The following is a 16,024-nucleotide window of genomic DNA, read 5'->3' as shown; positions in this document are numbered from 1 at the left end:
GTACACTGACTGTAATTTGCTGTAAACACTTATTTCTGTTTTATTCTACATACTATATACTTATCTACCTTACATCATTAACCAATGATGTGCAGGAACATACACATAGATCTACCACGTGTCAATTGAGGAAAGTAAAAAAGCAACAGGATACGTGAGTAGGTTAAATCATATTTATTAAGAAGGAGAATATTTATTTACATCCATGATTAGTATATTTGTGAGATTATTATTTTAATTTCAAATTGTGGAAGTTTATATTCTTAACTAATATTCCTTTGTTAAAATTTGAAGCAACATAAGAATATTCTCATGATTATTCTGATTCAATTGCCACTTAAATTTTATAATAATCTCAATAATAATTACAGTCTTTCCTGGATTTCGTCCTCGCTTGAAGATCGATGTAAGGATCGATCGAATGAATTATGTGTTCAAACTTCGTTACTGCATGTTTAATGCTTGGAGAAAGTTGAATGACTTAAGTCTATCGAGGAAACCGGTTGCTCTGTGTTGAGTCTGACTTCACGACAGTTGGTTGTTGATCACGGTACGTGGTCGTTCGTTACGTTATTCTCCTCGTTCGACTATACTTATTCGCTGTGTTATTTTGTCTAGCTTTTTTTTTAATATTTCGATCGTATGAACCTATTGATAGAAATATGTATATCAATATTAACATCACGGGTCGCGTAATCGTACATTCTCATTGTAATTTTCGCGGTCTTGTTTGACGTTCTATGTCATTACTTGTGTGAAAGGAACGCGCTTAATTTCCTGATCGGTAGCTCTGAAATATTGTTACGGTATGTAAGTCAAGACAAATAAAATATACAAGTGAAATGACCAGCGGCACCTTATTTTCTCTAATTTTTTTCGATAGATCGTGACGTGACAAAATAGATATCAATTTAAAATATTTGCGACAGAAATAAACGATATTATGTCATATCATTTCCCTATGGATATCGTTTCTGTCCTACGAATATTAAGTTGCTTTTTGTGTAGCGATTTATTCACATCCTATTGTATTGGTATTTAAATTAGTGGTTGATATATGTATATTCTCAATATTTGAAAATGTTTTTTCGAAGCTTATGATAATTTTATTTGTTGTCATATGGAATTTTCGTAACGATATAATCAGTTTCTATAATTCCCTTATATTTCAAATTTAATTTTTCCACTTTTTTGTTGAATTTCAAGTTAACTATGCCACTCCAGGCATACTTTACTAAAAAAGAAAACAAATAAGAAAAAGATCAATTGCTTTCTAATATTACTCTCTAGAAGTAAATTGTTTCGTGGAAAGTATCTCTTGAATAACGAGGCAAGAGAGAGACAGAGAAGATGGGGATCAACTGAAGTAAAAGAAGCAATTTACGTCAAAACTGAAGAATTCAAGTTATTTGTTTGCACACCTTTTACCGATTATCGATCAACATCAAAGTGTCCCTGTCAGAAATATAATTAACCTTCTTTTGTGAACGCGAACTAGTTGTGTTCCGTAATATTCTCATGTTGTGAACGTGTAGAGGACAAAAATTTAGTCGTGTAAAACGGATACTAGTGCACCACAAATTGTTACTAAATATACAGAAAACTATTTATAAAGTTGAATAGCAAACGTTTATCAACGATCGGTCTCTACTTCATCGTTTACGAATTGTCCAGTTCAGTCGGTAATATCACTTAGTCAACCTTCACGTATGTATGTGCATATTATTTTTGTATTAAGTTGCATGCGTATAATTGCATGTAAGTAGTAACGAGAAAAAACAGTTATGTATCAAGAAAGCATATGAAACCGAATATTTTTTCCATTAGCACGATTCACAACGAACCGATGTAATTAAGAAAGATGTGGATCGTGAAATATATTATATATTAGAATTCTCTTCAATGTAATGGTTAATATGATCAAGAATTATGTCATCGCCATAGGATAAAAAAATCTCAAGAAGCAATTAGGCTTTTGTTTTGTGAAGAAAGACGTAAAAACTTACAATAAGGTGTAGTGTTTACGCAAGCCTATATCCGTGATACGTAATTATTGTTCGTATTCCTGGAATGGTGTTTCATTAAATCCTTTAGTGCCTTTCGCTTTGTTCTCCCATGATTTACTGATCCCTGACTATTTATATTACCCGGTAACATGGTACACAGTTCACTTTCTCGAATTGAAATTGATTTCCGTATGACTCTGACATCTGTGACTCATCAGGTGATACTAATGCAAACGGCGCCAAATTCGAACATTTGATATTCCATAATTGCTGCTAAATACATTAGTAAACATGTAATTATGATAAATAAATGTCTCACAAATGTTTCTATCGAAAAAATGTGAATAGTGTAGCAAAATTAATTCGCTTATTTATCGAAGGAAAACATAGAGAAACGAGCAGTTTGCGCCGATGCTGTGTTCAGAAAGTGCAACGTTTAGGAAGTTAACAAGCTTTATTGAAACACTAACAGCTGCGAGTCGCATTAAGGTCGCATGTGTCAATTACCAATTAGGAATATACACGCAATAGATACATGCATTAGTATAAAAATTCCACAAACTCATTGTGAACTAATGGACCTCTGTACGTCTGCTACGTTCCATTAACACTATGCGCATCGGTATATTTTCGTTCTTCAAGATTATATTATATTCAGCTCCATTCTAATAACAACAATGTTTATTTCGTATTTCTTCAAAATTTCAATAAAAGCTATAATTTATTTAAGCTTATTTATTAGTAAAAACGAATTCTTGCCTATTACTACGTATTGCATAGTAGTGGCGGCAAGTAAATGGCCGTCAAAGATCCATTATGCGTATCATCGCAAGAGCTATTAAGCTTTCATATGTGTTACTTGACTTCCATTACGTCTATTATCGGTGTTATCAAGCAAATCTGGCTTCATAAATCAGGTTTTCGCTCGTTTCCAGCTTCCCGGAGCCAGAATGCTGGAAACACAGGAGAGGGGATACTTTCATTGGGCAGATTGGCTGGTGTTCGCGCTGATGCTAGCCGTATCTGCCGCCGCAGGATTATGGCATTACAGGCGAGCGCAGAAGTCGAGCACGGAAGATTATCTCTTAGGAGGAAAGAGTATGGGTCTCTTTCCCGTGTCCGCTTCCCTCGTTGCCAGGTAGTTTCTCCCTTGAATCTTTCTAATTGCCACTGAATTAAATCGTCAGAAATTTCATCGTGATTGATCCATGAAAATATAAGTATAGGAAAAGGAATTCTTATTCTTTCCAGCTTCATATCTGGCGTGACGATTCTTGGAACACCCGCGGAGATATACAATTTTGGAACACAATATTGGATTACTATTATCTCAATATTCTTCTCGGGCGTCGTCGTAGCTTTTATTTACGCTCCAGTCTTCGTTTCGCTAGGATTGAATTCTGTTTACGAGGTATATCTACCGGGAATATCTAATGAACATGTTAATAGCATGTACGCATAATTTATTTATGATTTTTTTGTAGTATTTGGAAATGAGATTCAATCGTGGTGTAAGGATTCTCATATCGGCGATTTTCATTGTTGATGTGGTAAGTGCGACAGTATCGATGAAGTTCACATTGCTATGTAGCACCTATTTATCCTATGAGCTTGGGTATAAAATTCGATAGGCATAATTAAGAAATTCGAAACTTTGAAGAATATTATTTATTAATGATTTTAATTCGACGAAAAATTATTAATAACAAAGTTACATCACGTTACGTTACGAAAACACGAAACTTTAATTTGCTTCTCTTTGAGAATGACCAATGGTACCGACTGATACCATGTTGCATTAATAATATCGTAATAAACCAATTTTAGGTACTTTACCAATCGATCGTGGTCTACGTTCCAGCGTTGGCGCTAAATCAAGGTATTACGTGCCCATATTATCCATAATAGAATATTAACCGAATATTACTAAAATCTTTCTGATTAATTACAGTCAGCGGCATTGATGTACATTTGATCGGGATCATTGTATGCCTCATATGCGTGTTCTACACTGTTCTGGTAAGTTCACGTTTTGAAAATTCATCACGATATATGTTTAGCCGATTTGTTGTTAATAAAACAAAATAATACTCTACAAAAACTGTTCCTTTGTTGATCAAATGATCTTTGTGTCAGACTAGAGCTATATCACTAGTGATTTTCGCTTACTTTGACTTTTTCGAAACTCAATAACTCGCGCTACCTCTATATCAATAAATTCGATTTTGCTTCGTGAACGTCTCGATCCCGTGAATTCGTATAAATATTGAACACGTAGAAAACTGTGTGCGCTGTCGTACACAAAAAATTCTGGGGTCACGTATTTGAAGTTAAAAATACTCGGGCAGTGCGAGGCAAGGACACGTAGCTTCTACGAGCTGTAAAACTTGCATGCCTCCACAGTATTTCGTGTGAATTTTTTTTACCAGCCTTCTTTCCTCTTAATAATAGTTTCATGAAGCTTTCCCTTTGATCCTCGCCAGCTTTGCTTATAAATATCCGAAGAAACGAAATTAAACTCTATAGGTAGTTAATAACGATATATTTATACATAGTGACATTTAATATATTGAAAATTATGTTGAAGGTTTCTAAAAATTGAAATGAATTGAAACGGCTTTGAACAAGTTTCCAGCAAACTTGATATAACTTTGAAAGGCACTGATCCAAGTGGTAATGATATATTTTTCTATGTCTTCGCAATCTTGTTAAATATAAATAATAATAAACTAGATATAATAATAAATAAAATAAATAGAAATACCTTCGTAGAAACCATGACGGTAATAATGATCCAGCGATTACGCATCGAGATCTAAAATCGATTTAATTAGGAGGATGTGATCGCGTTGAATTATCGTGACGAAGCTGATTCATCGTGAACCCTCGAGGACTTAACAAGACGTATCGCGGTGACGGAACACATGTAAAACGAGCGTAGGGCAGACTAGAAGTCCAGCCCCGACCGGGTGACTCGGTGTCTAGGTATATGGCAGCTAATTTTCCAAGGACGCCGGTTCAGCGAATTCTCCCGGGGATAGCTGGAGTTCCTCGGACGGGAGGATGCCGGTAGCTGGTAGGAAACAATTTTCGGTGGACAATGCCGCGAAGAATCTCTCACGCGGACCCGGCTACTGGAAATGTTTATGGACGGAAACTGAAAGCTCGACAATGGCCCAGCGGAAACAATGGCGCGGAGCACGTCGAGTGCTCGTTCCCCGTGGTAGCAGATCACAAAGCCAGCGCCGAAGTGATTAATCGCATGCTCGCGCGCGCTTGTAATTATTCAAGCAATTTGTTGTAGCCCGCGAATTAATGAAAATTTATCGCGGCCCAGTGACTCCTTGGAAATTTGTTTATTACCGCCATGGTGGCTTTCGCGTGTCTGTAAGCTTGTCTTTCGCTTAACGATCGCGTCTACCAAGACTGTAGTCCGCTTTTTCGTGGAGCTTTTGAGGACATTCTTTCATGAAGTTTGATGGTTCTTGTTGTTATGATAAAGGAGCTTCGCGTAATGACGCTTTGCAGGTTGCAGGTGGCATATACTATTTCTTGTAGATTTAAGTGTAACGATGGATGAGACGGAATTCAATGAAAGGGTAGTTAGTCACGATTGTTCATGGCTATCGATGGATACATAGATGAAAGGTGGGTTAATTGGAGAATGTGATTACTAGGGTGGTATCAGGGCAGTAGTTTGGACGGATGCGCTTCAGGTCGGGGTCATGATTGCCGCTGTACTGACTGTTAGTATATTGGGTACTTATCAAATGGGCGCCGCTGAAATATGGAAGATGTCATTGGAAGCCAATAGAATTGAATTTTTAAAGTAAGGAGTATTTAACATTACGTTAAGAAGACAAAATAAGTTTGCAACTCCATCGTTTTATGTTATTCTTTCCTTTTTGTAGCTTCGATACGTCTCCTTATATGAGACATACAGTATGGACCGTGTTAATTGGTTCGTGGCTCTATAGCACCGCTTACATTGCTGTCAATCAAACTATGGTACAACGGTATAGGTCGTTGAAAGATTTGAAAACGTCCAAACTGTAAGTGAGTACACTATTCATTTCGGTATATGTAAAATTATTTAATATATTATTTGTATGTTATTGTATATAAATGTGTGATTTCAGATCATTAGCGATATTTACTATCAGTATTATGTTATTCATTTCATTATGCTGCTGGTGCGGCCTCGTCCTTATAGCCTGGTGGTCTCCACCTAAGTGCGATCCTAGAGCTACCGGGTTGATAACTGCTGACGATCAGTTATTGCCCGCTTATGTAATGGAAATTGCGAGAAATTTACCTGGAGTACCTGGCCTCTTTATTTCTGGAATTTTTGGAGCAGCTCTTAGGTAAGTATTTGTCATGAATTTATTTTTATTTGTAAATAATTTTTTGTTAAAATACGTTTTATCCTGTTTCAGTACCCTGTCTGTAGGCCTTAATTCAACGGCCGTAGTGGTCCTGGAAGATTTCGTGAAGGGTTGCTTCGGCTTGAAATTGACCGACCGATGCTCCCACATTTTTGTAAAATGTCTGGTTGTCTTGCTTGGTTGCATAGCTCTGGGTTTGCTATTTCTGGTCGAGAAACTAGGAGGAGTTTTAGCTGTGAATATTTTTTCATTTATTCTACTTACAAATTAAGTATTTTTTGATAAGATTGCATGATTCTCTTATTTTGTTATAGATAACTGGAAGTCTAGCAGCAATAGCTGCAGGCACTTCTTTCGGAGTATTCACGCTAGGTATACTCTTTCCATGGACAAATGCTAAGGTGAATTATTGAAAGGCTTGAACTTGCTTTTTTTATATTTCTTTCCTACATGCCTTCTTAATCTGATACCTCGACTGTGGATATTTATGGGATGTTTAAAAATGAGATCTAAGCAGAGACTCGTGCCACCTATTAAATATTGTAGCAAGTACTGTATTTTTTCACATCATATGCATTTTATGCATTTTTGCGCCATTAAATTTCCTATAAATGCATAAATGCGGTCTATTGATATCTTTCATCAACATCACAATAGACAGATATAAAAATTTCAATACTTCTGTTCCGTCGAATAGGGTGCGTTTATGGGTGCTATCGTAGGATTCGTGATCGCTGGCTGGGCGAGCTTAGGTGCAAATTGGTCTATCGGTGCTGGGTTGCTGGTTCCTAAGAAACTTCCAGTCCCCCTTTCTCATTGCCCAGGCAATATCTCCGAAAGTTTCCTGAAACAGTTTGATCGTCCGAAGTAAGTTAACCTTAGCCTTGGCTATAATTATTAAGTCTTTCATAATCAATTAAATCCTAAGTGGCCACCAGCGTCATCGTTGAAACGGATGATCAGAGTTATAAATTGTTCTATTATCTTATTTGAAACTGTAACGATACGGGTTTATCCTCGTATTGAACAGAATTCTCCTTTGTTTTAGCGAAGACGATGTGTTTCCTCTGTATCGATTATCGTACCATTGGTTTACTGGTTTAGGCACGTTAATCGTTATCGTCGTAGGCAATTTCATTAGCTGGTGGACTGGTCCTACGGATCCTTCTTCTGTTGATAAAAGACTGCTTTCGCCGTTAATTCATTCGTGAGTTAAAAATAATAAGTGTTTAACTACTCATGGAACTCTTACAAAATTTTGTATTTTTTAGATTGTTACCAGTACCAAAGGACGAAAATATTGTTCCTACTGGAAATAACGCTGGGAATAGCGAATTAGCAACAACAGCAAGTCTCTTATTATATGATTTAAAGAAGAAAAGGGTAAATATCAAAGAATAAATATTAAAAATACTTTCTAGTTAAAAATTTCCTCGGTTTTGTTACAGAGAAGTCAAAATTTTCCTAACGGGGCCACAAGATAATCCATGTATCAGGATTGAATAGCTTGCTGAACATTTATAAATACGTTAGATACACAAATAATGCAATACTGAAAGTAAAATTTTCGGGTCGGACGCACGTGAAATTTTACTTCTCTTGTTTGTCCCTCTTTCGGTACTTATTTAGGTTTAAACACCATTGTAGACAATAGTGTTCACATCGTTATAAGTCGTAGATCGACTCACTCATATAAAGCAAGGTTTTGTTAGTAAGGTTATATTAAGATGCTTTTACTAGAAACGTTTACGAATTGTTTTATATAACTTTTAGAGTATATACAGAATAAATTTTTATATTATATTTTATGAACCACATACTTCATGTCATGTACTACTTTTCGCTATATACGATCCTACCTTAATTTTTGCAATCTTATTTACTTCAATTTTATAGAAAATTATTTTACAGAAAATCACACTGTGATTGTCAGTAAAAATGTACAACCTTTCAGTACAATCACCGTTATTAAATTAATGATCGCCCAGGACGAAACAAAGTCAGTCCATAAACGTGGCAAGCTGCGTAAGAGAATCGTGGATGCGGAGAAGGATGAGTTTTGCCGGCAGGTCCGGTTGCTCCTCACACCGAGTTCTCTAACTGAGTTTGTTCGGTTTTCAAGCTTTGGTGATTCCCGACGGTGTCCGCTGTGCGGAAGGCGAGCGAGTCGATGGAGAAAGGGAGACGAAGGAACAGAGGGAAGGACAGAGAAGGTAGACCAAGGGGAGCCAAGGCCCCGGGATATTAGCCGTCTTGTTAAGGGAAAGCTAACGCCGTCAAACGTCCTTATTAAGGCCACGCAAATAGCTGGTACGCTTCTCCATGCTTATCTCTTGACTCGGCTTCCTCGAAATTCAATTTTCGCCTGGTCGAAATACGCCCGGTCAAAAGCGACATCCTCCTCCAGCTCGATATTGTTCCTGACGCTGATCGTCAAGATCGATATCCGCTGTGACGATATCGTCACAATTTTTGCACTGACGCTTTGAGGCGTGTCTCACGATTGGTCGGAATCGCTTGAAAGCTGGACGAAATGACGACAGGTGATTCGAGAAGAATTTATTGGAAAGAGGAACGGTTCATCGGTGTACGTTCTCAGGGTGGTGGGGATAAATTTATGACGCAATGGTACGAGAAGCGATTTCTTGACGAAAGTAAGTCAAAAGTTTAAGCTTGATAGAGACCATTTTGTGGGAAGCTCCTATAAATGTTATCGCTTTGAACTTGACCATTAAAGATAGAAGCAAAATAGAAGTTTCGTAATATAAAGTCTTCTATTTATAATGGGAATAAAAGGAAATAGTTCTTAAGTATTTCATTTTATTTATGCGACATCCATAAAGTTTATTAGACAATAGAATTTCCGTGATTTACTAGAAAACTTTTATTCTATGGAACTTGTATTCTTATGAACGGATCTCTTTCTACAAGGGAGTTGAAATGGCCCTCGTTCTCTCCCCTGGGCCGAAGCTTAACGATCCCGAGTGCGTTCTTTTTCTAACGGTATCGCGGGACGGAGATGCGTGTTGAATGGGAGCGTAGCCGCGAATTGCGCACGGTGCATGCGAAGGTTTCATTAAGAGAAGCGTGCGACACGTAGCGTCGAAAAGAAAATTGCGAGTTGCGGGCCGCGTGCGAGGCTTTATTAAGCGCGCTTCATGCGCGATTTGCATTCGTCTGGGTCGCTGATAGATTTGAAATTCCCACGTAGAACGTGCCACGGTTATATAGGGTCGAGAATTCGAATCGGGACGAATACTCGGTGACGCCTAGCGGAATGTACCTACGTAACCATGCGTGATTGTGTCGATGAATGAAGCAGGTCGAACAGAGACCGAGAATAGAGATAAGGTACGTCGAGGGAATAGGTTGAAAGAGGAGAGGTAGTTGGTTGCGGTTCGAAAGGGTAGAGAGAGAGAGAGAGAGAGAGAGGGAGGGAGAAAAAGACGGACGAAAGTGAGAGAGAACATAGATTTAAGAAGGGGGGAAAATGAAGCAGTGCTGCATAGTCGAGAAAAAGAACGCGAAAATCAAACGAGTGAGAAGCGGTGACGGTGGAGCAGGGAAGAAAGTGCATGTAGGGCTTACATTCTTAAAAGGAATGGCTAGAGACGAGAATGTATGAATTTGCGAAATAGAAAACGACGGAAGTCGAGTTAAACGAGATGCACGATTTAACGGATGAAAAGAAAGTGGAAACATTAGATGGACGGAGGGCCAGATAACGGGGCGAATGGAATCGCCAGAACCTCGAAGAGAAAAACTTTTTTTGAGAGAGTTGAATAGAGGGAGCGAGATAAAGGATGTTAAATGGAAGGCAAAACATTCGATCCGCGAGGTGAGATTGAAAAGAGATGAGGCTACGACTGTATGTGTATGGAGCGAGCTATCACATTAGGAAAGGTAAAGCGAATGAAATAGAAGATTACGTGTGTGGCGAGAGAGCCGGTCGAAAATTAGAGAAGGATACAGGGCGTGCAGAAGAAACGTGCGGCAAGAAACGTACGTCGAATTCGAACGGCGAATGAGGACCGAGTTTTCACCGAGTAGGAGGGAAAATCGTCCTGTGAAATCGGTGCAAACGAGACGCGAGTTGAGAGCAACAGAGAGGCGAAGTTTGGTGATGAACGAGACACACGGGTACCAGGGGGAGGGTGGCGGTGAATGAGGGTTGGAACGAGCGAGACACAGAGGCTGGGTTGGTAGATAGAGACGGCTAGAGAGAGGTCGTGGCGGTTTGAATGGGGCTAGTTTGAGATAGTTAGCGGGCCTTCAGAGGCACAATCGGCCGCGATTGGCGGGCCTACAATCACACGTCGCATTATATGTCCATCAGCGCAGCGGATCTTGCAAATACGTTAGCGCGTGAGCCAACGAGTTACCGTCCGCAAAAATCTTCAATTCAAACCGTCGTCGATGCGGATACGGGTTTCTGTGGTCAGAGACGAAGGATTCTTAGAAGCGTTGCAGTTCGCATGAGATGTCGGCCATTTTGGACGTGACCTGTTAGAAAAAATATGGAACTCGTGAACGTTGGAATTGTGAAAAAAAAAAAATAAATTCGATACTAATTTAAATATGATAAAGAATTGAATGGAACGATTTTATGGATTATCCTACCCTCGATTTTTGTTCTATCTGTGTAATACCCACGTCGCAAATTTCCATTGTAAAGGAAGACAAATAGTAAGCGATATTAAGTGAAGGCGCATCTGCGATTAGACGCAGAAGCACCGAAGCAAATATTGTCTTTTCTAATCTGCTGTTAGAGTCGTACTATCTTAGAATTACCATGGGATACGATCGAATTCTTAGAGAGTTAATTGGGTCCTGGCTAGGGATTTCGCGCGAAGATTCTCTGGATGCAAAGACAAACGAGAATGGTCATAACCCTTAGTCTTGTTTGCCCAAGAGTAGAGTTACATTCAAAGGATATACTCCGGAACTGTTATCCGATGATAAACGCGCCAGCTACGCCCACTATTAAAGCTTTTCCGAATAATTTATAACCTTGTATAATCTCTAACATCTGACATGTATCAGATTACATGTATTACATCAAATTATGTCAGTTTATTATCATTTCAAAATATACTTTTTGATTCTGCAACATTAGATCGTCACAAGACCTGTAGTTCTTCGTTCCTGAAATCAAAAAAGAACAAAAAGAATATGATCAGAGAATATTTCCATCGAATTCTATCCCAGACATCGCGTATATGTACTTAGATAGTCGAACGTTGGGAAAGCTCCAAAGGTCTTCAATATAAATAGGCATGACTATTCGAAACCTCAAATCAAACGTACCTGGAGGAACAGCAGCAGACGACTGACGGAATAACTAATTTATCAATTCTTCGCTTCGGTTGGCTCCGATACCTATGGCTATATTTGCGAACTCGTGTAAACAGACCTCCGAACTCCCAGAGCATGTTGTCGCGTCGTCGTCGTTGTATTTGGCTACGGAAGATCTCCAGAAAGCTTAGGATTCCGATGTTATCCTGCTGAATTACGTATATTTGTATTTATTCGATAAAATTTTTTACAACGCGTTATTTTATAAATCATATTGTATCGTACTAAAAAAAAGGTATGATATTATATTTTTAAACGAGAGCTAAAATCGTTACAATATTTAAAAGAGAATAGCGCCAAAGTAGGATCATTAACAAAAAAAAAAAAAAAAAAAAAAAAAAAAAAAAAAAAAAAAAAAAAAAAAAAAAAAAAAAAAAAAAAAAAAAAAAAAAAAAAAAAAAAAAACAAGAAAGAAAAAGGCGGCTAATTACAAGTTCGGATTATTGTTATTACTATTGTGCTCATGGATTTAAATTTCCACGTTTTCGATGAAAAATATTTTTAATGCTTGAAAAAACAGGGTTTTAAGAAACACCACTCGAGGCAAAAAGCGTAAAACAAGCGTGCACCGTGTAATGCGGAACAAGGGACGGGAAATCGGTTTATCCCAAAAAATGGGCAGCGCAGTAATGATGCCAATTAATGCAGATCGAGTAGCGCCGTCATGGATTGTGGCGGGCTTGTGTTCCGAAATATTGTTCGCGATACGGCGAGATTGTTAGAATAAAAATTTCGCGCGCAAACGTGACGTATTAGCTGGACGAGCGAGGCATAAAGGCGTATAATTACCAGTAGGACGTTCGATAAATTGTAACGAAGATAGAGTGACACACTCGTGAAAGGAGCGTGTTTAAAGGGAGCCGTTTCGCTAATTGAAGAAAATTGCACACACGAAAAGGCTTTTAATTAAATTGACCGATTCAGCGAACGAGTTGTATTTATCTACCGTTTTATCGAAATTAAAAAGAATTGGTATTGTCAAGAGAGCCTATTTACAATTGTCAATGCTACTTGTTACTTTTTTTTTTTTTTCGAATATGTATGACGAACGAATCGATCAAATTCCTTTATATCGTAATTTATTTAAAGAAATTAAATGAAAAATTGATCTTTTTTTCAGTTATCTGGCAGTTCGACGTTTTGTATAAAATTCAAGTTGTTGCTCGTAGTAACGGTTACGACTTATTAAGGGAGTTTTCGCATTTACGCTGTCGAATGAGTACAAACGTGTGCGCGACGTGTTGAAAATTATAATTCCCCTGCGTATACTTTACAGTGTTGCCCGTACGAATTTTAAAAGGTTTCGATGTTCAATTTAAAATTTTTTAACACGTAACACGCGAACAGTGTTGCGCGTGACTATTATTAATAGGGGTAGGAAAAAATCCAATCGAATCGAGTGCGGTTGTAGCGGCGATTTTATCGTTCGTCAAGATGAAATTTATAACAGCCGTTGCGCTTAATTTGTTTCGAGTGATCGAATGGCGTTCGAATTTTTTTTCCTACGTGCAATTGTTCTATTTTTGGCGTGACCGTTTAGTAAATTTTTCCACAATCGTATATATTTACTTACCGTTTATATGTTTCCGTGTGTGCATTCGTCCGTTTCATTTCACTAACGATGATTGATGCTGCTCGTTTATTAGCACACAATAATCCGATGATAAAAAAAAGTTTCCAATAAGACACGTGAATTTATCCATTAACCTCTAATGACGCGAATTTATCTACCAACCATGGGAATCGAGCGTGGAATCGAGCTAACGATATCTCGCATCTACGCTTCTATTCGTTAGTTGCGTGACGTCACGATGCAAAAAGGCGGTAACCGTGGAATCAGGCGTTCGGCATGTACATTTTTTTCGTACCGCGATGTTTGGATCATTCTGTTGCTATTTGTTCCGTTTTGTTACAATTCTTTCAAACTGGATAAATGTGTGTTCCTTAAAGTGTGAGACGTGTAAATGAAGCAGAAATGTGGATGGATGATATATTCAATAATGAAAGATGAATTGCAGTTAGGTAAGTACGATACTAACCTTAGAATTTCATACGAAATGACACTATGCATATTGGTATCTAAATACATGCTAATTATGAAATTAATAAGTATCAATTCAATAAGGATCGATATTATAATATCATGACACTCAATAGATACCCTGAATGTCTATTAAGTAAATATAATTAATTTTGTTATGTAATTGTCTATTCGATATATTGTAGAAAGGTTAGGCTATGATTACAATGAGCACACGAGCACTCGTTTTGAAATAACAGCAACACAAATAAATTTTAAAAAGATTTCTCGATCGATATTTATAACTTTAGTATATATACTAAGTTATTTTTCAATATAACCGCCAGCTCTATTTGAACACTTATCGTAATGTTATACGAGTTTTTGTATATCGTCATACGCTTCCGCCGCCAATTCACATAACCATCGTCTTATGCAATCTTTTAAATCATCGCTTCTCGTGAAGCATTATCGAACAAACAATCCTTTAAGTTTTGCAAAAGACTGCAATGAACATCATTTGCAGTAAAATCGCAGACACGTTCCGAGCTCCTTTGTAGTAAGAGACGGACGACCTGAATGTTCGCGATCACGTACACTTTTTCTGTCCGTATTGAATTCCAGCATTTACGATCTTACCAACAATTCATTCACAACTCTACTACCTACTTTAATTGCTATTTAATTTATTTAATGTAATAATTTACTTAATTTAATTCAACAAAATCCTCCATTAACTGCTGTAATTCGGTGATGAATTCCTTTTGGAAGAACTTTTTCAGCGTTCGAAATTCGCATTATCATTTCAAACGTATGATACGACGACAATATTAAATATTTTAACACAAAATTTCGTATGATTTATGTCGATACATGAACGAAGCTAGACAACCTCCTATAAGTACATTCTATCATTTTATGTGACTTCTACATATAAACGTACGACCCTCGTATATTTGATTGTTCTGACGTATTCGTCAGAATGACAGTTTGTCAGGACACGGATCCACTGTAACTACAGGTTTGTTAGACGTGAAGTACAGAGGGTGCATTATTCAAATGACAAGTTAAGGTTTTACGAAGGAAATAATTTTCATCTATATCAAATAACTGTTCGAAATGTCAATCGAAACATGACACATAAAAACGAATTGAAACAATAAACTCGATATCTTGTGTGTCGATACAAAGCACAGGTGGTTAAACGCACATGAAAATAAGGCGTTGTTTCGAGAAATGTGTACCGTGCAATTGAAGAATCAGATAACCGTGGTTCCTTTTTTTTTTTTTTAAATAAAGCTGTTAACGTTTATTCATCGGTTAAATATTAATCCCTTCTATATTTGACATTTCCATCTTGTAAACGATCGTTTTTATTGGTCGTACATATTGCCAATTTCAGGGTTAATTTATATATGATTTCGGTTTGAAACGTCCATTGTAAACAACCACAGACGTAATTAGGACGGTTATACGACTGAAAACGTGTATTTTGTTGATATTTAATTTACGCTAGGTCGATCAAACGAGCGCGTTATATCCATGAATTTTGACTTCATACGCCAGGCGAGAAGGAAACGCCCCGAACCTGAAACCCAATTGCGTGTTTTTCATTTCCAAGACAATTGATGAATCAATTATTTTATCGATTACTTGTTCCATTCATATCGTTTAATTTACCACTAGATCTTTTTCTCTAAATTCTTTTTATTTATTTCTGACATATTAAAATTAATGACTCAAAATTCACTGTAATAGAAATTAAATGATAATAATGTAAAATAAATTGAAAAAAACTATTTCGTTTATTTAAAGATTTAAGTCGTTAAATTTAAACCAGGACCTAGCGTGTGAGATCGCGAATGATCTTCCCTTAATAGAATCTTCTTTTGAATTGAATTCTCCAATTACTCAAACCGTTAATGCACGTATTTCAACACATATCTTTGCAATCGTAGTTGCAACATTATCATTTCCTACGTTCGTTGGAAACTTTCACGTTTTCATTCGGCGTAATCCCTCAACACGCGCCTCGGTGATCGGTAAAAAGGATCGTGGACGAGGCAATTAATCACAATAAACGTCATAATTACTTAACGCGTGACGCAATAAACATGGCTCGTCGTTGGCAAAGCGAGAGGCTGACAAAAGGTTAGACGGTTTGAAAAGACGCGGCCAGGTGACTTGGCGGTAATTTTTTAACCCGCCCCGTCCTCGGGGATCCAGGACACAGAGGTTCGCGTCATATCGAGATTACG

At 37.5% G+C, this 16,024-nt stretch overlaps 1 protein-coding gene and 2 long non-coding RNA genes across 7 annotated transcripts; 1 reads left to right on the top strand and 2 right to left on the bottom strand.

Moving 5' to 3' along the window:
- Positions 1 to 613: 613 nt before the first annotated feature.
- Positions 614 to 2,628, bottom strand: LOC122573585. Its single transcript, XR_006318781.1, has 2 exons — positions 2,007 to 2,628; positions 614 to 648 (listed from the first exon to the last, which is right to left on the bottom strand). It is a non-coding gene; the product is annotated as an uncharacterized LOC122573585 (long non-coding RNA).
- On the top strand, positions 642 to 8,210 carry LOC122573578 (sodium-coupled monocarboxylate transporter 1-like). 4 transcript variants are annotated; one of them, XM_043740136.1, is made up of 15 exons: positions 642 to 806; positions 2,942 to 3,144; positions 3,258 to 3,417; positions 3,491 to 3,556; positions 3,834 to 3,885; positions 3,958 to 4,025; positions 5,684 to 5,835; positions 5,918 to 6,058; positions 6,146 to 6,370; positions 6,443 to 6,626; positions 6,706 to 6,792; positions 7,089 to 7,258; positions 7,440 to 7,598; positions 7,663 to 7,774; positions 7,840 to 8,210. In XM_043740136.1, the coding sequence occupies exons 2-15, from the start codon at positions 2,957 to 2,959 to the stop codon at positions 7,873 to 7,875; spliced, it is 1,800 nt and encodes a 599-aa protein (XP_043596071.1). In that variant the 5' UTR covers positions 642 to 806; positions 2,942 to 2,956; the 3' UTR covers positions 7,876 to 8,210. The 4 variants fall into 4 exon arrangements, with proteins under 4 accessions (XP_043596071.1, XP_043596070.1, XP_043596072.1 ...); XM_043740135.1 differs by lacking the exon at positions 642 to 806 and adding an exon at positions 1,422 to 1,682; XM_043740137.1 differs by lacking the exon at positions 642 to 806 and adding an exon at positions 1,422 to 1,707.
- Positions 8,211 to 8,401: 191 nt separating this feature from the next.
- LOC122573586 lies at positions 8,402 to 13,767 on the bottom strand. 2 transcript variants are annotated; one of them, XR_006318782.1, is made up of 4 exons: positions 13,320 to 13,767; positions 11,699 to 11,892; positions 11,012 to 11,536; positions 8,402 to 10,894 (listed from the first exon to the last, which is right to left on the bottom strand). It is a non-coding gene; the product is annotated as an uncharacterized LOC122573586 (long non-coding RNA). The 2 variants fall into 2 exon arrangements; XR_006318783.1 differs by having other exon boundaries at positions 11,183 to 11,536.
- Between the last annotated feature and the right edge of the window lie 2,257 nt (positions 13,768 to 16,024).

This window comes from Bombus pyrosoma, linkage group LG12 (genome assembly GCF_014825855.1).
Source record: "Bombus pyrosoma isolate SC7728 linkage group LG12, ASM1482585v1, whole genome shotgun sequence".
In the NCBI taxonomy this organism is placed as follows: domain Eukaryota; kingdom Metazoa; phylum Arthropoda; class Insecta; order Hymenoptera; family Apidae; genus Bombus; species Bombus pyrosoma.
Note: the sequence above shows the minus strand (reverse complement) of the source record. Positions and strands in the feature narration are given on the sequence as shown.